Source organism: Oncorhynchus mykiss, chromosome 14, assembly GCF_013265735.2.
Source record: "Oncorhynchus mykiss isolate Arlee chromosome 14, USDA_OmykA_1.1, whole genome shotgun sequence".
Taxonomy (NCBI): Eukaryota; Metazoa; Chordata; class Actinopteri; order Salmoniformes; family Salmonidae; genus Oncorhynchus; species Oncorhynchus mykiss.
Window position 1 is genome coordinate 19,820,586 of NC_048578.1, and position 25,934 is coordinate 19,846,519.

General features: G+C 43.3%; 1 protein-coding gene across 1 annotated transcript in view; it reads right to left on the reverse strand.

Annotated features, from left to right (window-relative positions):
- The window catches only part of LOC110488958 (short transient receptor potential channel 3-like), a 56,124-nt gene extending 30,800 nt beyond the window's left edge, over positions 1-25,324 (reverse strand). Inside the window, exons 1-4 of the mRNA XM_021561455.2 lie at positions 24,959-25,324; positions 11,648-12,422; positions 11,138-11,188; positions 8,247-8,432 (exon numbers count right to left, since the gene is read on the reverse strand). Of these exons, the coding sequence (XP_021417130.2) occupies positions 8,247-8,432; positions 11,138-11,188; positions 11,648-12,422; positions 24,959-25,113 (1,167 nt within the window). The 5' untranslated portion in view covers positions 25,114-25,324. The remainder of the gene's footprint in view (positions 1-8,246; positions 8,433-11,137; positions 11,189-11,647; positions 12,423-24,958) is intronic.
- Between the last annotated feature and the right edge of the window lie 610 nt (positions 25,325-25,934).

A 25,934-nucleotide genomic window follows, 5' to 3' on the forward strand; every position in this document is an offset into this window, starting at 1 on the left:
GGGTAAGCTCTATTTGTCGTCTTTAAGTTGCAAAACAGTGAATTTCCACTTATGGGCTTTTAACATATGGAGCAAATGGTCTTTTGGCAAAACAATAGACGGACTTGTCAAAAAACAGCTTCACCTTAACATCAGTAAGGAGGTGATTGTGGACTATAGGAGAAAGAGAGGAGAGCAAGACCCCATCCACATCGACAGGGTTGTTGTGGAGCGGGTCGAGAGCTTCAAGTTCATTTGCGTCTACATCTCTAAGGACTACATCTCTGGTCCACACACACCCGCACAGTCGTGAAGAAAGCGTCCCTTCCCTCTCAAGAGGCTGAAAAATGTGTCATGGCCCCACAGACCCTCAAAATGTTCTACAGCAACACCTTCGAGAGCACCATGACTGGCTGCATCACTGCTTGCTATGGCAATTGCACTGCCCTCAACCGCAAAGCACTACAGAGGGTGGTGCGGACGGCCCAGAACATCACTAGAGCCGAGCTCCCTGCCATCCAGGACCTCTATATAAGGCATCAGAGGAAGGCCCAAAAAATTGCCAAAGTCTTCAACCACCCAGGCAATAGACTGTTCACTTTGCTACTGTCCAGCAAACGGTATGGCATCGGCTCTCGGACCAACAGGCTCAGAGATAGCTTCTACCTCCAAGCCATAAGACAGATAAATAGTTAAATGAATGGTTACCCGGACTATCTGCATTGACACTATGTTACACTGACTATGCACACTCACAAGACTGTATATACACTCACTCACACACACTACACTGACACAAAAGATTGTTGTAGAACTGTTGTATTCGGTGTGACAAATATGTGACAAATACAAATACAATTTCATTTGATTAAGCCCAAAATCACAGTGGCGGTGCCAAGGCATCTGTCAAAGAGATTTGTATTACATCATCTGTAGTCTGCAACAACATTTTGCTGGATAAAATAGATCTTTATGTGTTCAGTCAATCAGGGCATTCTATCTGTGTTCATGGCACAGCTAGGTCACATCTTGGCGATGTCAATCATGGCATTCTATCTGTGATCCTGGCAAAGCTAGGTCACATCCTGGGAGGTCAATCATGGCATTCTATCTGTGGTCATGGCACAGCTAGGTCACATCCTGGGAGGTCAATCATGGCATTCTATCTGTGGTCATGGCACAGCTAAGTCACATTCTGGGGAGCTGGATCCAGATGACTCAATGTTCCTGAGGGGAAACGTGGCACACACAATCAGGATTCCCCTCCATGTGTCCATGTGTTAGAGTGTGAAGAGCGCCAGCTCCAGTTTGCATCTCTGCTGCAGATTAGGAAAATGTAATTTGGGGGCTTGCGAAATAGCAAAGCGCTCCCTCAGGCTGGATCCATTGACAATAGGGAGAGAGGATGTTGCTTGCAAATGTATTTCTCAAGTGGGAGCCTGAGGCTGAGAAACACTGTAAACGCACTACACTGCTTATGGGATTTGGCACTACCTCAAATGCCTCCTTATCATTCTGATGTGGTGTTAAGAATTCCACCTGGTTGCTTAAAGAGATTCTCTGGTACTTCTGCATGCTTTTTAGCCAGTAGTTCTTAAAGTAGCATACTATGTCACATACACTAAATACACAAAAGTATGTAAACACCCCTTCAAATTAGTCGATTCGGCTATTTCAGCCACACCCGTTGCTGTCATGTGTATAAAATCAAGCACACAGCCATGCAATCTCCACAGACAAACATTGGCAGTAGAATGGCTTTACTGAAGAGCTCAATAACTTTCAATGTGGCACCGTCATAGGTTGCAACCATTCCAACAAGTCAGTTCATCAAATGTATGCACTGCTAGAGCTGCCCCGGTCAACTGTAAGTGCTGTTATTGTGAAGTGGAAACGTCTAGGAGCAACAACGGCTCAGTCGTGAAGTTGTAGGCCACACAAACTCACAGAATGGGACCCGTCGAGTGCTGATGTGTGTGCCCCGTAAAAATCCTCTGTCCTCAGTTGAAACACTCACTACCAAGTTCCAAACTGCCTCTGGAAGCAACGTCAACACAGAAAGTGTGCGTCGGGAGCTTCATGACATGGGTTTCCATTGCCGAGCAGCTGCACACAAGTCTAGGACCAACATGTGCAATGCCAAGGATCGGCTGGAGTGGTGTAAAGCTCACCACCATTGGATTCTAGAGCACTGGAAACGCATTCTCTAGAGTGATGAATCATGCTTCACCAACTAGCAGTCCAATGGACGAATCTGGGTTTGGCGGATCCCGGGAGAACCCTACCTGCCCCAATGTATAGTGCCTATAAAGTTAATGTAAAAGTTAATTTAACCCGTAAAGTTAATGGTCTGAGGCTGTTATTCATGGTTCGGGATAGGCCCCTCAGTTCCAGCAAAGAGAAATATTAACGCTCCAGCATAGAATTACATTTTAGACGATTCTGTGCTTCCAACTTTGTGGCAACAGTTGGGAAAGGCCCTTTCCTGTTTCAGCATGACAATGACCCTTGCACAAAGCGAGGTCCATACAGAAATGGTTTGTTGAGATCGGTGTGGAAGAACTTGACTGGCTTGCAGAGAGCCCTGACCTCGACCCCATCAAAAACCTTTGGGATGAATTGGGATGAATTGGAACGCTGACTGCGAGCCAGGCCTAATCACCCAACATCAGTGCTCGACCTCGCTAATTCTGGTGGCTGAATAGATGCAAGTCCCCACAGCAATGTTCCAACATCTAGTGGAAAGCCTTCCCAGAAGAGTGGAGGCTGTTCTAGCAGCAAAGGGGGGACAACCTCCATAGTAATGCCCATGATTTTGGAATGAGATGTTCGACGAGCAGGTGTCTACATACTTTTGGTCATGTAGAGTATGTGCAGATATGTGCACCACGTGATTGCGCTCACTCGCTCGGCTGTGTGTGTATCTTGCTAGCTGTCACTCAAATGGCAAGGGGCTGAAGCTCATTGGCTAGAACTCAAATTGCTACGGGGTTGGCCCACGTGGGGGAAAATGTAGGGAAAATGGCTTAGCACAGCTTCCAGAAAAAGACTCACTTTTAAACTAGGGATTTTGTGGCTATTTTAGTGAAGACATTATTTCTGCTCATTTATTATGCATGTATGAACTACACATTGACACATCCAGCTCAAAGTGTGAGGTTTAAAAATACTTAGTAGTTGCCAAAGTTCCGAAGCAAGTCTTTAATAAATGGTGCTTTCTTGGCCAGGGCCCTTATGTACCAAGCCTTTCAGAATAGGAGTGCTGCTTCACGGTCAGTTTTGAATAAGATTACATGGTGTAACGATGACGCTGTGAGTCAAGAAGCAGGTGCAACGTTTAATAAATCAACAAACATGAAACGAGACAGCGTAACAGTGGTGATATAGCATGAACACAGGAATGATACCGACTGAGGAATGAACGTAAGGGAGGGACAGATAAAGGGGAGGTAATGATGAAGGTAATGGAATCCAGGTGTGAATCATAATGATCTGCAGGTGCGCGTAATGATGGATGCCAGGTGTGCGTACTGATGAATCCCAGGACCGGTGGTTAGTACTGTGGCAACGTCAATGCCGGAGGGGAGGAGCAGGAGTAGACGTGACACATGGACAGGGGGGCCTGATCCTAGATCAGCACTCTTACTCTGAGACACTTAAACCATATGGCCCTTGGCTTACTTGAAAAGGAAATGTCAATCTCAATGGGACTTCCCTGGTTTAATAAAGGATACAAAACAATAATATAAAAAAATCCCTCAATCATATTAATATGTTATTATCCTTTTCTTCTTCATAAAACAACAGTACAGAGCCAAATCAGATTGAGGCCTCCTCTGAGTTTCATACCATGACATCTGAACCATCACCTGGTGGCAAGGAGACAACATCATTTACCATGGTGGAGGAGGAGACAACGTCCTTTACCACGGCTGCTAATTAATCAATCACGTTAATGTCGGTTTCAATTCCATCATGCATTTATACCTCAATGAACCTCACACATTATGGCAAGAAGAATGCCTTAGTGAGGTATTAGTTATTGTCAAAATCTAATCTTTTAAAATTGCAGTGTATGATGGCCCCTTTATGCAGGGAGTGCAGCACTTTTATCCATGCCATTTAACTGTTAGCTTGATTAACATCACATCACCGTGCGACCTTGAGCGCAGGAAATCCCACAGAGTAGGCAAAGCTCACCCAGTCCTATGATTAATAATACTGTACTAAGAAGTTTGCTGGCTGGCTGGCAGCATACATGTGCCTGGCTGCCTCCAATTCAGGGTAATTTTGCTGCACTAAAAATCTGACTGACTGACTGACTGACTGGCTGGCTGGCACATAACATACATGTGACTGGCTCAGCTGGCTGGCACATAACCTACACGTGATTGGCTGGCTGGCACGTAACATACACATGACTGGCTTGGCTGGTTGGCACATAATAAACATGTGATTGGCTGGGTGGCTGGCTGGCTGGCTGGCTGGCATATAACATACATGTGACTGGCTGGCTGGCATATAACATACATGTGACTGGCTGGCTGGCTAACTGGCACATACCATACATGTGACTGGCTGACTGGCATATACCATACATGTGACTGGCTGGTTGGCATATAACATACATGTGACTGGCTGGCTGGCTAACTGGCACATACCATACATGTGACTGGCTGGCTGGCTAACTGGCACATACCATACATGTGACTGGCTGACTGGCATATACCATACAAGTGACTGGCTGGTTGGCTAACTGGCACATACCATACATGTGACTGGCTTGCTGGCATATAACATACATGTGACTGGCTTGCTGGCATATACCATACATGTGACTGGCTTGCTGGCATATAACATGCATGTTACTGGCTGGCTGGCATATACCATACATGTGACTGGCTTGCTGGCATATAACATACATGTTACTGGCTTGCTGGCATATAACATACATGTTACTGGCTTGCTGGCATTACCATACATGTGACTGGCTTGCTGGCATATAACATACATGTTACTGGCTGGATGGCATATACCATACATGTGACTTGCTTGCTGGCATATAACATACATGTTACTGGCTTGCTGGCATATAACATACATGTTACTGGCTTGCTGGCATTACCATACATGTGACTGGCTTGCTGGCATATAACATACATGTTACTGGCTGGATGGCATATACCATACATGTGACTTGCTTGCTGGCATATAACATACAGGTTACTGACTGGCACATAACACACATGTGATTGACTGGTTGGCTGTCTGACTGGCACATAACACACATGTGATTGGCTGGCTGGCTGGCTGACTGGCACATAACACACATGTGATTGGCTGGCTGGCTGACTGGCACATAACACACACGTGATTGACTGGCTGGCTGTCTGACTGGGACACAACACACATGTGATTGGCTGGCTGGCTGTCTGACTGGCACATAACACACATGTGATTGGCTGGCTGACTAGCACATAACATACAAGTGACTGGCTTGCTGGTTGGCTAACTGGCACATAACATACATGTGACTGGCTGGCTGTTTGGCTAACTGGCACATAACTTACAAGTGACTGGCTTGCTGGTTGGCTAACTGGCACATAACATACATGTGACTGGCTGGCTGTTTGGCTAACTGGCACATAACATACATGTGACTGGCTGGCTGGCTGACTGGCACATAACACACATGTGATTGGCTGGCTGGCTGACTGGCACATAACATACATGTGACTGACTGCCTGGCTGACTGGCACATAACATACATGTGGACTGGCTGGCTTGTTGACTGGCACATAACATACATGTGACTGGCTGGCTCGTTGACTGGCACATAACATACATGTGACTGGCTGGCTTGTTGACTGGCACATAACATACATGTGACTGGCTGGCTCGTTGACTGGCACATAACATACATGTGACTGGCTGGCTGGCTGAGTGGCACATAACATACATGTGACTGGCTGACTGGCTGACTGGCACATAACATACATGTGACTGGCTGGCTGGCTGACTGGCACATAACATACATGTGACTGGCTGGCTGACTGAGTGGCACATAACATACATGTGACTGGCTGGCTGGTTGACTGGCACATAACATACATGTGGACTGGCTGGCTGGCTGACTGGCACATAACATACATGTGACTGGCTGGCTCGTTGACTGGCACATAACATACATGTGACTGGCTGGCTCGTTGACTGGCACATAACATACATGTGACTGGCTGGCTTGTTGACTGGCACATAACATACATGTGACTGGCTGGCTCGTTGACTGGCACATAACATACATGTGACTGGCTGGCTGGCTGACTGGCACATAACATACATGTGACTGGCTGGCTTGTTGACTGGCAGATAACATACATGTGACTGGCTGGCTCGTTGACTGGCACATACCATACATGTGGACTGGCTGGCTGGCTGACTGGCACATAACATACATGTGACTGGCAGGCTGGCTGACTGGCACATAACATACATGTGACTGGCTGGCTCGTTGACTGGCACATAACATACATGTGACTGGCTGGCTGGCTGACTGGCACATAACATGCATGTGACTGGCTGGCTTGTTGACTGGCAGATAACATACATGTGACTGGCTGGCTGGCTGACTGGCACATACCATACATGTGGACTGGCTGGCTGGCACATAACATACATGTGACTGGCTGGCTGGCTGACTGGCACATAACATACATGTGACTGGCTGGCTTGTTGACTGGCACATAACATACATGTGACTGGCTGGCTGGCTGACTGGCACATAACATACATGTGGACTGGCTGGATGAGTGGCACATAACATACATGTGGACTGGCTGGATGAGTGGCACATAACATACATGTGGACTGGCTGGCTGAGTGGCACATAACATACATGTGGACTGGCTGGATGAGTGGCACATAACATACATGTGGACTGGCTGGCTGAGTGGCACATAACATACATGTGGACTGGCTGGATGAGTGGCACATAACATACATGTGGACTGGCTGGATGAGTGGCACATAACATACATGTGGACTGGCTGGATGAGTGGCACATAACATACATGTGGACTGGCTGGCTGAGTGGCACATAACATACATGTGGACTGGCTGGATGAGTGGCACATAACATACATGTGGACTGGCTGGATGAGTGGCACATAACATACATGTGGACTGGCTGGCTGAGTGGCACATAACATACATGTGGACTGGCTGGCTGAGTGGCACATAACATACATGTGACTGGCTGGCTGGCTGAGTGGCACATAACATACATGTGACTGGCTGGCTGGCTGACTGGCACATAACATACATGTGACTGGCTGGCTGGCTGACTGGCACATAACATACATGTGACTGGCTGGCTGGCTGACTGGCACATAACATACATGTGACTGGCTGGCTGGCTGACTGGCACATAACATACATGTGACTGGCTGGCTGGCTGGTGCTTTACTTGTATTTTTTTGTTGGTTCTTTATTACTTCATTTTTATTTGACATTTTGGATGAGTGGTGCTGTCATACACTGGATTTACTGGTAACTATAATCATATACATTCAATACGTTGATTTTGACTTGGTTGACATATTGCTGTGTTACTTCTAGACACTCTGAACAGGAAGGTTATGTTTAGTCATTAGTTGAACTTTGAGATACAGCACAGTGGTTTCCACTACAACATAAAGTCGTTCTGGCAAAAAAAACTAAAGCAAGCAGCATTGAATCAATGAAAATGTCTGACTGTTGCAAAAAAGTGTAGTAACAAAATGTTGATGCTAAATGGATGGATACTGTAGATAGTGTCACAAAAGAAGCCCTGTTGAGTTGAAAGGGGTGATCGCAAGTGAATATTGTAGGCAGGGCCAGTGAAGAGTGGTAGAAGAGGTATGGATGCAGGTCTGGTACACAGGCAAGTAGCAATGGAGGCACTTTGAAGTGGTGTGTCCTGTGAATCATTTTGAATGAACTACAGTATATTCTAACTTCTAGAAATAACTTACAAGATCGAGAGATAAGAGAGCATTGCAGTGCTGTTTTGCAGCTAGAAAATAAGGTGTGATGTGAGTCCAACCAAATGGATAGTTTTTGTTTGCTTCACTTCTACAGGACACACTGGATATGTTCAGCATTCAACCAATAAGAAATCACCGGTCAGAGAGAGTTTACATGGGAAGAGTTAATGCCTTTTGAAGTATTGAGAAGTCAACTACAGGTCTAGGCCTGAGGATAGATAAAGGAAACTGTTAGCTACTTACCTTTTTCACCTCGTACTTGATCGCCAGTTTGACCCTGCTCAGGAGAGAGCGAAGGCCCTGCCCCGACTCCTTCTCAGCAGTAACATCTCCATTCAAAATGGCTTCCACTTCCTCTGTGTCCCGACAGAGGTCCAGCACTCCCACTACAAAGTCCTTACACTGCATAGACAGCTTGCGATAGTCATTCTGGACAGAGAGAAAAACAGGTTAGAGTCAAGTCAGCTACTGGAGACAAGGAAAGGCAAACTCAATTACAAAGGTAACGTGACGCGAACAGAATATAAACTTAGTGATATTTTTCCAGCAAACATTATGTTATAGAAGATATACAGAAATAGTGAGAGAAAAAAATACTTATGCTTCTCTGAAAACACTTTTAGCATTTCTGAATAAGTAATGGGTCCAATAGTGGTGACCCAATGGGGTTATCTGTGTATCTGTGTCGACATTAGCTGAACTCAAGAAAGGGTTGTATATCCACATGACATACAATTGTATTATTAAGTAGGAAAATCTGAAATACAATTACATCTTAATACTGTGCAGGATTATACAATCAATAGTAAGGATTACAATAGCTCGGAAATGAATCTCCAAGAAATAAAACGTTCATAGAAATGTGGTGTTAATGCTACAATGTGAAATGTATTTTAACCCCTATTTTCACAGGATTACTGTCACTATAGGAGGAGGTAAGGTAATGGAATTGTTATCGGAAAGCATCCGCAATTTTATTCTCGTGGAAGCAGTTAAATTGGTAATTTCAGCATTTCTTAAATAGGCCTACATAATACTAGTCTAGTCCTTTGCGAAAAGACATCTCAGTGTTTTGATAAAATGAACGTGCTTGCCAGGTGACAAGATTGACTGTACTCAGCACAGTATTATAAAAGTATTTAATATAATTTTCTCCCTATTTATAGAAAGTATACAGTCGATATTGATGATACTGGCCTCAGTATTACTTAGTATCATATTTAAGCTGTTAATTGAACTTCTGGTCAACCATCCCTAGCTTAGATCACTCTACTTGTTGGAAAGCAATCCAATATTAATGTAATAAATACTTTGTCTACAAGGGAGGAAGAGGCCATGCATGTTTCATTGGTATAATTAAAATATCAAGAAGCAGTTTTGCAAATTAGGGGACACAAATGATATGTTTACACAAATGATATGTTTACACAAATGATATGTTTACACAAATGATATGTTTACACAAATGATATGTTTACACAGATGATGTGTTTACACAAATGATATGTTTACACAGATGATATGTTTACACAAATGATATGTTTACACAAATGATATGTGTACACAGATGATATGTTTACACAAATGATATGTTTACACAAATGATATGTTTACACAAATGATATGTTTACACAAATGATATGTTTACACAGATGATATGTTTACACAAATGATACATAAACAGTTATACATATTGACAATGCATTTGAAATGCATGCAGTCTCATGATGAAACAGTAGTCTGAAATTCTCTTGGTACAGCTGACTTTGTCCTTATAGCACACTGCCAAGCTGTAGCCTGTCCCTTTAACCTATGGTCATACTTCCATAGTGAATAATTCCAGAGTCACCACTTTTATTCACATTGTTGTTTAAACCTTGCTCTAAGAACACAATTAAAGGCGCATTAAGCTAAAGGCTTATCTTCTGCTTTTAAATGTGTTGTTTGTCCTTTATACTGAGAATATTTAGTCTGGATTTCATTTCCAAGGAACAACTAGACTTTGCTCAGCATGCGTCTGTCACTTTGTTCATGTCTAGTGCTTTATTCTTTCTAATTGTGATGGATTGTCATAAACCATCTGTTCAAAGATACTGTCAAATACTGTGTTTGACAAGCCCAAACCCTACATTCTCAGTCACTCATAACTGAACATTGTGATCCAACTCTCAAGTGAAGTATTGCACCGTGTGAGCAATTTACTGCCTTTCATTCACTAGAACATGTTCCGATATACTTCTATCATCTCACTGCATCTGTCAGAGGGAGGCAAAAGGACAACAGAGAACAGATGGAAGAAAACAGGTATAAGGTCAAAACATAATAATTGAGAGCTATGTGATGTGTTCTCTACGGAAATAGCTTTTCAGTTTCTTCTGTGTTAAGTGTTGTATCAGACAAACCTGAAAATCCCAACAGGAGAAAGTTTTGATTTATGAGACAGGGTCAAACAAGCGTCCTCTTCTAAAATGTTCATTTACAAACACATTCAGTGTAGCTTGTTGCATCATACCAAGCTTGAAATGGTTGTTAATGTGTCATATGTTTAACAGCATGAAGCACTCTAGTAAATGTGGGTAACTTAATAACAAGCTTTTGTGGCAATATAGTTCAGTGAACTACTCAAATGAGACAAATAATTCAAAAATGTATTCTTAAAGGAGAGGGCAGGTTTGTTTTTTGAAACACTACTGGTTTCTCTCTTTCCCATTAACAGCTCTGGAATTCACATCTGTCACAATGTTTATCTGCAGGCTGTGGCTAAAATGCAACTGTAGTCCCAAGTGACGCAGCGGTCTAAGGCACTGCATCTCAGTGCAAGAGCTGTCACTACAGTCCCTGGTTTGAATCCAGGCTGTATCACAGCCAGCTGTGATTGGGAGTCCCATAGGGCGGTGCACAATTGGCCCAGCGTCGTCCAGGTTTGACTGGGGTAGGTCACCTATGTAAATTAGAATTTGTTCTTAACTGACTTGCCTGGTTAAATAAAAAATAAAAATAATGCACAATCTGACAGGCAGCCAGATATGCTAAAAGACAGATTACCCTTGAAGTAACAGCAAGTAATTAGCCAGTGTGCAGCTAGGCACTTTTTTAATCAATCTCAATGAATTTATGTAGTTAAACATATTTACCAGGGAGAAGCAATTGTGCTGCGTGGTCTCTTTTTTATGGCTCTTTTTATCCTGGTGGCGACATCAGCATAACACACATACAGGTTGAAGATTCATTACATTACACAACATCGGTTTTAAATAAAAACATGAGGCTGAAATTAATGGAGTTGTTAATTAAGCAGAATCAACACATCGCTATTGTACATGACTTTACCTGATAACAATCCTCAATTTAGTTAGTACTATTCCATGTCAGAATTCCAAAGCATTCAAAATGATCAAACATTACACCTTCAAGCTAAATAAAGGAAAACAAACATGGTTACGCCTTGAAACTAAATGCAGAAAAAACAACAGTCAGCAAGCAGTTAGCTTCTGAGTAGGAGAAGGTCAGCAAAATTCTGTGAAATTTCCCCAAATTCCTAGGATATATGTAAAACCTAAGAATTCAGAAATAGATTTCTGAAAAACCTACGCATTTTGGAAAGTTTCAGAAAGTTTGCAACCCTGAGTGCAGTAGTGTCCTACCTTGAACTCCTTCTCGATGTTGGCCAACTTGGTCAGTTCGTTGCTGAGCTCCAACGCGGTGAGCACTGGGTCCTCGCTAGACAGTGACAGGTAAGCCGGGCTTGCCAGGCCCCGGTAGGCATTGATGCGTGAGCGTGAGTGGCTGAAAGCGTCTTTGCCCTGTTTCTCGGCACATTCTACACACTTGCAGAAGTAGTCGTGCGGCCGCTCGATGCGCGCGCCCTTCAGCAGCAGCATGTGCACCACCTCGTACTTCTGGCAGTGCGCAGACAGAATGATGGGGGTGATGTCGGGCGAGAAGCGCGTGCCATCCTCATCGTATGAGTAGAAGTCGTCGTCCTGCAGCTCGCACGGACTCCGTGTCAGTCGCTCGCTAGCCTGGAAGGATGGATGGGCCAAGATGGTTTCCACTATCCTGACGTAGCCTTTCGAGATAGCCAAGAGCAGGGCGTCACCGATGCGTGCCAGGTTATCCCTCCGCAGGAGCAGTTCCGTCACCTCCAGGTGCTCATTGCCCACCGCCAGCTGCAATGCGTTCTGGCCCATGTAGTCCACGCAGTTGACATTGAGCGTGGTAGAGTCCTCCAGCATCTTGCGGACCACAGGGATGTTGCCGTACTCTGCCGAGTCCAGAAAGCGCTCTTCCTCGGCGGTCATGCTTGTGGTGCGGTCGTTGAACATGAAGGCCGGCCCGCGCATCTGTGGTCGACGACCCTTCTCCCTCGCCGCTATCATCCGCCGATGGGCGGGGAGCTCAATTTCCGCTGCCGCTTTCCTTGCAGAGATGGAGAAAACGACATTATGGTTACTTCCTCTGTGAAGAGCGCTGACTTTTGCAAACATACTTACCACCAAGTTGTATTAACTACCAGCTATAAAGAACATTACCCATCCAGGATAATAAAGATGACCTACTCTACCAGTCAAAACCAGTCAACTTTAAATGGACTCAACTTCAGTTGTAGACCTGTTTTACAATGTCTACAAAACCACCCTTCACCATTCAAAAAGACCAGTGCTATAAGAGCAGAGATTGCAAGGCATGCTTGCATTTTGAATTATGTTGCGTTTTGGCATAAGGGCGTATCTAGAGCATCATGTTTGGTGTCTGCACAGTTTGTTGTTCCTTGATCCATAGCTATGTCATCCTACCACCCCATGCCATCCCTACGTCCACAACAGAGTGGAGAATGGCAGCAGTGTATTCATTAGAGCCCAGCACCAATCCACCCCAGCAGTCTCAGTGAAAAGTGCAGTGACAGAGTTCCCCACAGACTGTGGAAGAAATCCTTCTGGCGTTAATAGCATTTTAATGAAACACAACAGATGCCTGGGTGATACAACTACAGGTTGCACTAACATATCAGGGGTTTCTGTGCCAGGTTTCAAACCAAGCAAGTGCTCCTGCCAGAGATGAGAGCCATAGTCATAAAGCACATGTTGGAATACTTGTTTCTGATAGTGGATTAATAATACCCAGGGTGTTTGGGAAGTATTTGACAACAATTGGTAATTGAGTAATAGTAGTTGGTCCATAAAATTGGAATGAACTTGACATTTATTATTTAACATTTATCAAATTAAATTAGTAGACAATTAATAGACAATTCCACTAATTCAATTCGGTTCCATTCCCTCTCCCTTTATAGCCGACCAATTCAATTCAAGTCCAATTTTGATTTAAAACATCAAACCCAATTTCAAGTCAATTACAGCTGCTATTACTACTTCTCTATAGATAAGAGCACTGTCATTCCACTGTCCTTGGTTGACAGATGAGTAGTGCTAGTCAGTTTGGCACACAAGGTAGGCTCCCTATCTCCCCCTCTCCATACCTCTTCTGAAGGAAGAGTACTGAAACTCTTTTCCACCATTTCCCCTTTAAAACACAGAAAGGAAATGTCATACATTGTATAAACGATTTCATCTTCATCAGAATCCTCCTCAAGCAGGGCATTTTATATGAGCGTGGTCTCCACGAGACCTGTTACACTTTTATTTTATTTTCCTTGAAGAAGTGTGTCACCCGAAGGTAAAGTATGTCACCTTAAAGTTAGTATGTCACCTTAATTAAGGTAAAGTATGTCACCTTATGTCACGCCCTGACCATTGAGAGCCCTTGTTTCTCTATGGCACATATGTCAGAGTCAAGGCCCGCGGGCCACATCCGGCCCGCAAGAAGGTTTTTTACGGCCCCTGGGATGATCTTGATTTATTATTAGAACCGGCCCGCAGCAAGCCGGCAGCCCGCAGATCTTTTACACGCACCAATACTACATTTCCCACAATGCAAAGGTGACGCACCGAGCAGTAGGCTGCTTCATTTCAATATTTATTGGCACAGCAGTCGTCAGCATCACAGTAAAATTAACTTTCAGATACCCATCAAAAATGGCAAAACGGAAGGTGGATACTGAGAACCGGGGGTTTCAAACAAGGTGGGAGTCGGAGTATATGTTCACGAAGGTAGCTGGAAAACCTGTGTGTCTTCTGTGTGGAGAAAGTGTGGCGGTACTGAAAGAGTATAATCTGAGACGACATTATGAAACGAAACACGCGGACAAAAACAAGAATATGGACATGGAACAAAGGCTACAAAAGGCAGAGGAATTAAAACGAGGCCTCAAATCTCGACAGGCTCTGTTCAAAAAAGCCAAATCACAAGGCCAGGCTGCTGTCAAGGCCAGTTTTATTTTGGCAGAAGAGATCGCTAAATCAGCCCGGCCATTTACGGAGGGGGATTTCATCAAAAACTGCATGATTAAAGTTTGTGACGAAGTTTGCCCAGAAAAAAGGCAACTCTTTTTAAATGTGAGTCTGAGCAGAAACACCATTGCCGAGAGAGTAGACCAGTTGTCCATCAATCTAAAAGAGCAGCTTGTGAAAAAGGGAAAAGATTTTATTGCATATTCCTTGGCTGTGGATGAGAGCACCGACATTTCTGACATTGCCCAGTTGTCAATTTTCATCCGCGGAGTGGACTCCAGCCTAAGCGTGACAGAGGAGTTTTTGGCTTTACGTCGTATGCATGGCACAACTACGGGGCATGATTTGTATGAAGAGGTGTCAAGATGTGTAAATGAGATGGAGCTGCCTTGGGAAAAACTCGTGGGTTTGACAACCGACGGAGCACCTGCGATGTGTGGACACAGGAGCGGACTGGTGGCGAAGATACGGGAAAAGATGCAAGAGGAAAACGCGACAGGTGAGCTGACAGCTTATCATTGTATCATACACCAGGAAGCGTTGTGCGGTAAAGCCTTGAAAATGGAGCATGTAATGAGCATCATCACGCGCACAGTTAACTTTATCAGAGCCAAAGGTTTGAATCACCGCCAGTTCAAGGCATTTCTGACGGAGTTAGAAACGGAGCATGGTGATTTGCCTTATCACACAGAGGTGCGATGGCTAAGCCAGGGAAAGGTGCTTCAAAGATGTTTCGAGCTTCGTGAGGAGATTTGTCTATTCTTGGACAGCAAAGGGAAAGACACAACACAACTCCGAGACGAAATGTTTCTGTGTGAAATGGCTTTTCTGTGTGACATTACGAGTCATCTGAATGCAATAAACTTGCAGCTGCAGGGTCGGGATCGTGTCATCTCTGATATGTACAGTACAGTGAAGGCATTTAAAACCAAACTGACTCTGTGGGAGACGCAGATGCGGAAAGAAAATTTGAGCCACTTTCCCAGCTGCCAGACCATGAAAGAGAAGCTCTCTACCAGTGCGTTCCCGAGCCCACAGTTGGCTGATAAAATAGGTATGCTTACCACTGACTTTCGACGCCGATTTGCTGACTTTGAAGCACAAAAAAGCAGGTTGGAACTGCTCGGTAACCCATTTGCTGTTGACGTGGAAAGCTCACCACCAAACCTCCAAATGGAGTTGATTGACCTCCAATGCAATGATGCACTGAGGGAAAAATATGCGGCAGTGGGTGCTGCGGAGTTTGCCCGTTTCCTCCCCGGCACAATGCCCCAGCTGCGCATCCAGGCTGCTCAAACGTTGTCTATGTTTGGCAGCACATACCTGTGTGAACAACTGTTTTCTTTGATGAACCTGAACAAAACATCACACAGAAGTCGACTTACTGCTGAACACCTCCACTCAATTCTGAGGATTTCTTCAGCTCAGAGCCTTACCCCGAACATTGATGAACTTGTGGAAAAGATGGGACACCACCAAGTATCACCCTCAACCTCAAACAAGTGAACATTACTGTGCAATCACATATTTAGAGTTTTTACTCAGTTCAAGTTTAAAAGTTAAAATTTAATATTTGTTTTCACTGCATGTTACTTCTCCTTAAACAAAGTGTTGTTTTTGATTAATAGATTTTTGCACTTTATTTTTTTGTATTTCAATCCAATTATATTTTAAAAATATTTCAGTTGAGTGGATGATAGAAAATTGCTATTATTGTTTTTTCTTTGAAGTAAATTTAGCCCACTTTTGCTAAAATAGAAAATATAGTCTACTGATGGTGCCTTGAATACCGGTTTCTTTCATTTAATGTTCATGTTATGGGGATATTTATATAAAGGAAATTTGTCTTTTGTGTCTGTTGAAAATTAAAGATTACTGACAGAGCCATAAGAAAATATTGCTTTATTTATCTGATCATATTGTAATATATTTGTTAGGTTTTCAGTAGGTTCAATTAGGTTCACTAGACTATATGCGTCATTTAAAATTTTTTCAATGAACATTCGAACAGTCCGGCCCTCGTCTTGTAGCTGATTTTTTTATTTGGCCCTCCGTCCATTTGACTTTGACACCCCTGCTCTATGGTGTAGTAGGTCAGGTTGTGACTAGGGGGTATTCTAGTTTATAATTTCTATGTTGTGTTCTAGTTTATATTTTCAATGTTGGTGTTGTGTATGATTCCCAATTAGAGGCAGCTGGTAATCATTGTCTCTAATTGGGGATCATATTTAAGTAGCTATTTTTCCCACCTGTGTTTGTGGGATATTGTTTTGTGTTTGTGCATGTGCACCACGTAGTCATGTTTAGTTGTTCGTTAATTGGTATATTTTTGTTTTGCTGAAGTTCCTCTTGGAAATAAATATGTGGAACTCAACATCCGCTGCGCCTTGGTCCCGTTCTTACGACAACCGTGACAGAATATCCCACCAAACAAGGACCATGCAGCATGCAACGATGGGAAAAATAAGTTGGACCTGGAAAGAAATCATGGAAGGACAGTAGACCCTTCCTTGTCAGGAGTTGCAGAGGACGCAAGAAGGACGGCGATGACGCCGGGGACCGCGGCCACAGAAAGGCACATGGAGCTGGCGGCTGAGCAGAGGGAAGAGCCAGAGACCATCTGGGAGGTGATAGAGAGGTGGTCGGTTGACCCAAAGAGAGTACCATAGCCCGCCTGGGAGTCGATGGAACAGTGTGAGGAGGGATACCGGAGAATGGAGTTGGCTAGGAATATGCGTCAACGCAGGCGTTTGGAGGAGCGTGTCATCCGTCCGGTGGAACCTGGCCCGGCTCCACGCATCTGGCATCCAGTGCGCCTCCCCAGTCTGGTATGTCCTGTGTCTCCTCCTCGCACTCTCCCTGAAGTGCGTGTCCACATATTTATTTCCAAGAGAAACTTCAGCAAAACAAAATTATACCAATAAACAAACAACTAAACGTGACTACGTGGTGCACATGTGGACTGTTGACCGTTGCAGGAGGTTCCGGACTGTGGACCATTGCAGGAGGTTCCGGACTGTGGCCCATCGCAGGAGGTTCCAGACTGTGGACCGTCGCAGGAGGCTCTGGACTGTGAACCGTTGCCGGAGGCTCTGGACTGTGAACCGTTGCCGGAGGCTCTGGACTGTGAACCGTTGCCGGAGGCTCTGGACTGGGGACCGTCACCGGAAGCTCTGGACTGGGGACCGTCGCCAGAAGTTTCCCGTGTATCAAGTATGGTCGACCACCCAAAGGATATTCAGCCAAATTGATACAACTGTGGGAAGCATTGGAGTCAACATGGGCCAGCATCCCTGTGGAACGCTTTCGACACGTAGTAGAGTCCATGCCCCGATGAATTGAGGCTTTTCTGAGGGTAAAGGGGGGGGGGGGGCATGCTACTTTGCAGTATGCTACGTTTAGTCCCTTAACACCCATTGTCTTGCTGTGGGTAAGTAAATACGGTCAAACTGTGGGTTTGCTGACACGCAGGATCTATATCTTGTCCGGCTTGTCCGATAATTATCAATGAAAGGAAGTTCATTTGTAATTTGGGTGACTATCCGTTATAATCAAACCGGCATCAAATTAAGTTAGACAAAAAACAAATAAAGTGCCAGCATACTGTACAATACATGGGCAAACAAAGTGTAAACAAGTGATGGGAATTCAGTTAACCTTGCATTGGTGACCTTTGTCAATAGCCTGAAAAAGCAATCAATGTAATGCCTCGCTTCCCATATCAAACCGCACGCTCATTTGTTCATATTTGTTTGATGAGTAATGCCAGGCAAGGAAAAGTCATCAAAGGAGAAACATTTTTAGTTGAGTAAATTAAAGAGAAAAATGGACTCAGCTTATGAAATAGGCTACCAATGAGAATGTACTGTGAACAAAAATGTATTCCTTGGTTAACTATTCTATTTAAAAAATAAAATAAAAAGGGTTAATTAAATAACATCCCATAGGGACGTCACTCGGAGCAACATTTCTCCTCCCATAATGGTCCTTGAGATTTGCCCTTCAGCAGGAAATTCATTTTACAGGCATGAACAGCTGAAGACCCTTAGGACTTGCTACCCCAATGACTTGCTGGCAGGCTTGAGGGGACACTGCATCCTCCATATATAGCCAAGTGCTTCAGACACCCAAGGGATAACCTAGAATTAACATGACTATTTCCCCTTTGCCTCGATAGAACAATGGCTGCCAGAAATTGATTGGGTTAATAGGCTAACTTATCATCCTAATTAGAGTAAGAATAGGGTTAGATTTCCACTCTGACATTAGATTTCTTCCACATTGGAGAATATTGGAGGATCATGCATTCAAATAATGCCCTGCGATAGACAAGCAGGGTATCCAGGGGTTGTACTTGGGCGACAGGTAGCCTAGCGGTTAGAGTGTTGGGTCAGTAACCAGAAGGTTGCTAGTTTGAATCCCAGAAGAATCTGTCACTTCTGCCCTTGAGCAAGGCACTTAACTCTAATTGCTCCGTGTCACTGTCAATAATATCTGATCACCTGGCTGTGACCACACTCTCCACGGGTGTCTCCTGGGATGTGGGATATGCAAAAAACACATTTCCAATTCACACCTCACACTTGTACAGATTACCCACATGTACATGCAGTGAAACAGGACAAATATAGGCACCCCTATTTGTCTTGTACATCAAGCTGCCTCACGCTACAGAAAAGGGAGATAGCCAGAATGGCCCACGGGGCAGAAGCCTAGGACAAGGCTGACTTACGCATTCAAATATTATAATAAAGTTATTTACTCCAAAGGGACATCTCTTAAATTTGAATACATTTCCGGAAAATACAACATTAAGGAGAATTGTGTTACCCGTATTACCCTTATGGCTAATGCTTATAGACATTATCCTTAAGGCTAATTCTTATAAACATTACCCGTATGGCTAACCCTTATAGACATTCCCCTTATTTTATTTTTTTATTTATTTTACCTTTATTTAACCAGGTAGGCAAGTTGAGAACAAGTTCTCATTTACAATTGCGACCTGGCCAAGATAAAGCAAAGCAGTTCGACAGATACAACAACACAGAGTTACACATGGAGTAAAACAAACATACAGTCAATAATAAAGTATAAACAAGTCTATATACAATGTGAGCAAATGAGGTGAGAAGGGAGGTAAAGGCAAAAAAGGCCTTGGTGGCAAGGTAAATACAATATAGCAATTATGGCTAACTCTTATAGATATTACCCTTATGGCTAACTCTTATAGTGATTCCCCTTATGGCTAACTCTTATAGACATTCCCCTTATGGCTAACTCTTATAGATATTACCCTTATGGCTAACTCTTATAGATATTCCCCTGATGGCTCATTCTTATAGACATGACCAAATCAATGTACTGTATTCATGTAGCACACCAGACTTTTGGTTAACAAAATAGAGGAGAAGAATCTAGTAATAGACAGGACATAATAGTGTGGAATGCATTCCAAGTGCATCCATTTGAGGCAAAGGCTAAGTGGCTGCAAAAATTGACTTGAGGGTGTAAGTCCAAAAGTCCTATGCGAATAGGGTCCATATTGGGTCCTAATGGTGGTTATTGGTCGATTAGCAATAATGATGGTGCAATAGTAGACATATGTTCACAACCCTTGACCCGAAATTTGGCAGGCATGCAAGGGGTAAGGCAGACAGTAGCTCAACCAAGAGGTATATGCCAGTTTGGTCTGATGGTAGTGCTATAATGCAAGCAAACGCATTCTCCTTTATCCTACTCCAAGCTGTAGTGTGGGTTTGGGGAAGTACTGACCAGCTCTATTCATCACAAGCTAGCGAGAAGCCAGTCAGATGCTATCTAAATGAAATCCATTTTCTCAACACAAAGGCTCCTGGCCTGCCTGGTTAGCTGCACAACATGTAGTTTCCAAAATGAATTTCAAGCCCAAACTGGAAAAAATCATGCTTAAACAGCCCAATTCAGCCATTTTTTTCAATATCAAATCCTTTCTGGGTAATAATTAAGTACCTTACTGTAATAGTTCCATTAAAACTGAATCTGGACTACAATGGGCCTTAAATAAAATGTCTAATTATCAATAGCCCCTGAGCACCAGTCAATACTGTTCACTCCTCATTTAGCTAGTTACTGAGAACTGCTCAATGTTTAATGTCCTCAGAAAGGAAAGAAGCTAGACACCGAACCTCTTATCCGATTCACTACTTCAAAACATGCCACCGTCTCCATAGAAAGTATCGATTGGACAACGTTACAATCAAATGTGCTGGAACCCACGCACCGTATCTTCTCAGATACACATGCTAGATTAGAGAGGCCACACAAAACAACCATGAACTGACAGGTCCCCTTTTATCCTGGTTGAATCAATAGACTATCCCAATGTGGAATTGGAACCTCGATCTAATGATGGATGATACTTCTAAACTCTGTCCAACCAAAGCCTCTTCCTCCCAAACTCTCAGCCCACTCATCCCAGGGCAACACTTTCCCATTCAGCAGGTTAATAACAGGCTATATAAAACAACCACATCTGTGGGCTGTGACTGTGAGTAACCTAAGCTGTTAGAAACAGCACTGTGGGGATAATATAAATACTTCTTCTCCTTCTCATAACCATTCTATACTATAGATGGGCCTATACACACAAAGAGTCCAATAGTAGGTGTGCTGATCTACTGTAGGATCAGTGTTGCCATTTAGATCTTAATGAATAAGATGATATGGATGGACAGGGAGGACTTCATCCCAGATACAACACTGATACTCTGAGATGCGTTGTGAATACAGGCCTTGATCTTTATAAGCCATGCATACTCCTCCTCAGCAATATTTATCCTTCTTGCCCTTCCCCGAGCTGACAAGGTAAAAATCTGTCGTTCTGCCCCTGAGCAAGGCAGTTAACCCACTGTTCCCAGGGCGCCGAAGATGTGGATGTCGATTAAGGGAGCCCCCCGCACCTCTCTGATTCAGAGGGGCTGGGTTAAATGCGGAAGACACATTTCAATTGAAGGCATTCTCCCCCTTTCCCTTTCTAACTCGCACTATGTCTCCTTTTTCCCCTTCACTGTCCTATCTGATTAATAAAACCACAAAAAATACAAAATTCCCACTTATATTAATAGAAACACCATTATGTACCATAGCTGAGCTTCACAAGCTACTCATCCACCACCATACATCATCCTTGTCACACCCTGACCATAGTTTGCTTTGTATGTTTGTATGTTTTGGTTGGTCAGGGTGTGAGCTGGGTGGGCATTCTATGTTACATGTCTAGTTTGTCTAGTTCTATGTTTGGCCTGATATGGTTCTCAATCAGAGGCAGGTGTTCGTCATTGTCTCTGATTGGGAACCATATTTAGGTAGCCTGTTTGGTGTTGGGTTTTGTGGGTGATTGTCCTTAGTGTCCTTATGTCCTTTTTCTGTTGTGCGTATGTGCACCAGTATTAGGCTGTTTCGGTTTTCGTTACGTTTATTGTTTTGTCGTTTTTGTATTGAATTTGTGTTGTTTCATTAAACATGGATCGCAATAGCCATGCCGCATTTTGGTCTGACTCTCCTTCACACCTAGAATACCGTGACAATCCTTTTCATCCACCACCACACATCATCCTCCTCTTCCACCACCATGCATCCTCCTCCTCATCCACCACCATACATCATCCTCATCCACCATCATACATCATCCTCCTCCTCCACCTTAGCCCTAACTGTGGTTGCAGACATTTTTCATGACTTTCCCCCACACTCGGTTACAGGCTGCACTCCAGGTGAACAGTTGTTTACCATCAAATCAGAAGCAAACTGCCAGAGCGGTCAGTCACACAGTCAAAAGGTAAAAGTCAGGATTCTACCCATTCCGCTACTGATACTGCCAAGATGGCAGGCCATTTCAACTGATCAAGGACTGCAAGAGAAAGCACCATCCAACAACATGAAAATGTGATGGCTCCTGCTGGTACAGCAGCCCAAACAGAACAAGTGATCTAGTACATTTGAACCCGAGCCGTACACTGACAGGAAAGAGAAAGAGCATCATACACCATGTTACTTTTGTCAAGTTAGGGATTTGGCCACAGCCGGTGAAGACACTGACTGGGCAGAGCCGGACACACTGCCTTAGAAAGTGCATGGACACGAAAAAAGCAATTGAGTCACAGCTTCAGCCCCTGCTAATTATACAATACAAAAGCTTCAATTACTATGAAGTACTGTTGTCCAAGCCAGAATGGTCCATAGAGCAGGAGCCTGTCTCCTGATTCTGTAGCGTGAGGCAGCTTAATGTACAAGACATGTACACCACCTGGACAGGACACAAGTCTACTGCAGGGCTTTATTATTGTACTGATTACTATTGTATGCCTGCCATACACTATTTCCATGCCACTCCAGAGGATGTTGGTACAGGTAAAACAGGTACAAGTGTCATAATAACAATTAACAGTGCAGAGGATATTGTGGTAATCTGCAATTGGACTTCGAGTGACATTCGGTCACATGATCAGGACTCATTTCGCTCACGTCTGTTAATTACATTCATTAGCAAATCACTGATGCTGTAGCTTGTCTGACATGCCTTCAAAAGAAAGAGTATGACAGGTCAGAATTTGGACCATTTTGAAAGGAAAGGGCAATGGAACAAACTACCAAAACAATTTGGTTTGACAATACAGTTGCTTTGCACCATAATTAGAACCCCAATCCAATGTGTAAAAACATTTGCAGTAGGACATGGTCTTCAGGTCTTGTTTTTGTCTTTCTTAAAGAACATACGATAAAGGTAGCTCTTGGAAGGGAAATAGGACGAATCAGAGGACGAATTTCACTGCCTGGAGGAATTCATGACCTTTACTTCCTGGGTGGTCGAGGTGGAACAATACTTTCTTATGCTCTGTCAGTGGGAATCTTTTGCTGAAAATACAGTGCCTCTCCAACTATTCTACACATGCAAGGCACTACTGAGTTGCCATAATGGGTGGACCACTAAAACGATCCCATGGACTGAAGAAATATATATCTATTCTACTCATTTGAATTCTATGGAGTCTCCATAGCCTGAGTGCCAGTCTGTTTGTGCTATCATTCACATTCATTATCATACAAACATGTTTGCTTTGACAATGAGCAAGGGAGTTAGAAAGAGCACAAACAGATCTGGGACCAGTCTAGGGTCTCTACACCTAGGGAGAAAATGACATGTTGGCAAGGCATAACATTGGCAAGGCATAAAATGGAATTGGTATTTTAAATGCAAGATATCCACTTTTCTCATATTCACAAACTCATCATACACCTAAGGAATATCTAAGTAAATATTAAAATGGCATCACACAAGACCTGAGCTATTACTTTACCCAACACAGCAGGGAAGTGGGACTGCCTACTGTTTGAAGGGTTTATTTCTAAGTATTTGCGACTGACTTTTCAAATGTTAAATATACATCTCAGCTTCGTCTGACAATGTTGTTCCATAGTTAGGATGATGTTAAACACTGCACCACTTACCATAAGACCTGTGCTACATTTGATGTATTAGCCCAAAGCAAGTATCACCAGGATAAGATAGTATAAAGCAGAGCAATCACCCATATCAGCCCACTTTACGTCACCACGTGTGACACATGATAACGTGTTAATTAATGGGTACGATATGGAGAACCTCTGAAGACTCGAGTGGATTTATACACACAGCAGTGTGTATTAGATTGACATACTCCTGTCTAGATGATCATCTCTGATGTATGGCCATAACAAAATAGAGTTGAGAGCTAGTGCCTGCAAATGAGAGATGCCTGCAAATGAGCGAAACATTGATATCAGCAATGTTGACAATAGATAGATGAGGCCTAAGAAATCATGCTGTCTCAGAGTCGTTGTACTTTCTCAAATGTGATCTGTGTGTGTGGAATGTATTAAGTAAATGGATTTTCTTAAGTAAATGGGATTTGAAAACAGGAAAGGCACATAATACAACCTGAATCATGCGAGTTATGTAGTAGCCTGCATATGAACATGAGATTAATTAGAACATCTGCTGTTTCAGCATTTTTACATGCTGAGTGAGTCTCAACATGATACAAAAAGTAGGAGACATGTAGGCTACCTGTAGGTTTATGCATTATCCAACCAAAAAGAGTGAACAGTAGCATCATGGTCTCTTGTCTGCACTCTCTCTCTATGACCACGGACTGAATTATCCACAAGGTGGCGCAAGTATTGTCACAAACACTGCCAATGTCCAAAGATGCAGCTACATTTTATATGAATAAAATTCAAATTTTGGTATGGCCCAAAACAACATCATTGCACTAGGCTTCCAGTTGAAGGCTTCGTATTGGATGACTTTATATGACATATCAGTGCAACAGATATGAATAAACGTGATTTTCAAAAAATACATGAGAAAATAAGATTTTTATTCGGACCAAAGGCAGAAAGAAAACAGTCCCTTTAAGTGGCAGGTGTCTTAAAATAATGATTCATTCAATATCAACAGTTTTAAGGAAAGTTTTTAACCCACACAAATATTCAGTAGCATATCTAAATTCACCTGCCCACTTTATTTTGCCTCCAATGAGTTCTACAGCTTAAGTGGCGCCGATAATAGGTTTGTCTACTCACATATTATAAGCATAATATCCAGACGAATCCCGGATTGTTTGGACGGATTTTAGGTAATGTACATCCATACAGCCGTTTTCCTCTTTCCAACACTGTTCATCCTCCTCTTCGGAGAACGATACTCTCTCGTGATACTTTCTGCCCTTCGTTGACATATGGCCAGTAGTCACTCTTTCTGCACACTCTTTCTGCTGTCTCCTTTTTTTGCGGCAAAGCTTCGAAGTCAGCACGTCCGTTTGGGTTTAGGAATGGAGCCGGACGCACGCTTGCGTTCTCCGCAGGTAGCCTACCGTTGGCTATTTCCCCGGGCCGGTGTACAACAGTGGGCTAGTTTGCATAAGTGAATTGAAAGGGATGTTGTAGTGGCCCGCCCATTCCCGTCAAATGAAAGCTCATCAAGAACTGTCTTCATAATTACCACTGCCACCACCACCACCACTAGACTACATAAGAGAGGAAGTGCTTGCCGTGAGGAAATCACCCAAACCTTGGAACTGAAAGATGTTTGCTTGCTTTCCATTATTGCTTTATTTTGATTATAAATCACAGAGACAGCTGAATGAATACTAGTGCAGCACTCTTACAGCAATCTTATCTGCTTGAATAACATCTAGAGTGGTTTGAATTGCTTATGAAAGTATGAATGCATTTACACCTACTAGGCTATTGCTAGCTACATACTGTATAATGGCCAATATGTGCTACAACACATCAAAATGACCATGCAGTTGTGAATACACAATTCCCAAAAATGAGATGACACCATATATCCCCCAAGGTACCTTTACACGAATTAACCATTTGGCATACTGTACATGAAATATGCACAAAGTAAACACTAGATGTAAGACCCAATTACTGGCCACTTTCGTATCTCTCTCTCAACCAGCCCCAACCCGTACTCACATTGATCTCAAGTGTGTGTGTACGTGTGTGTCTATGTGTGCTTGTGTGTATGTAGGAGAGGTTTTTATGT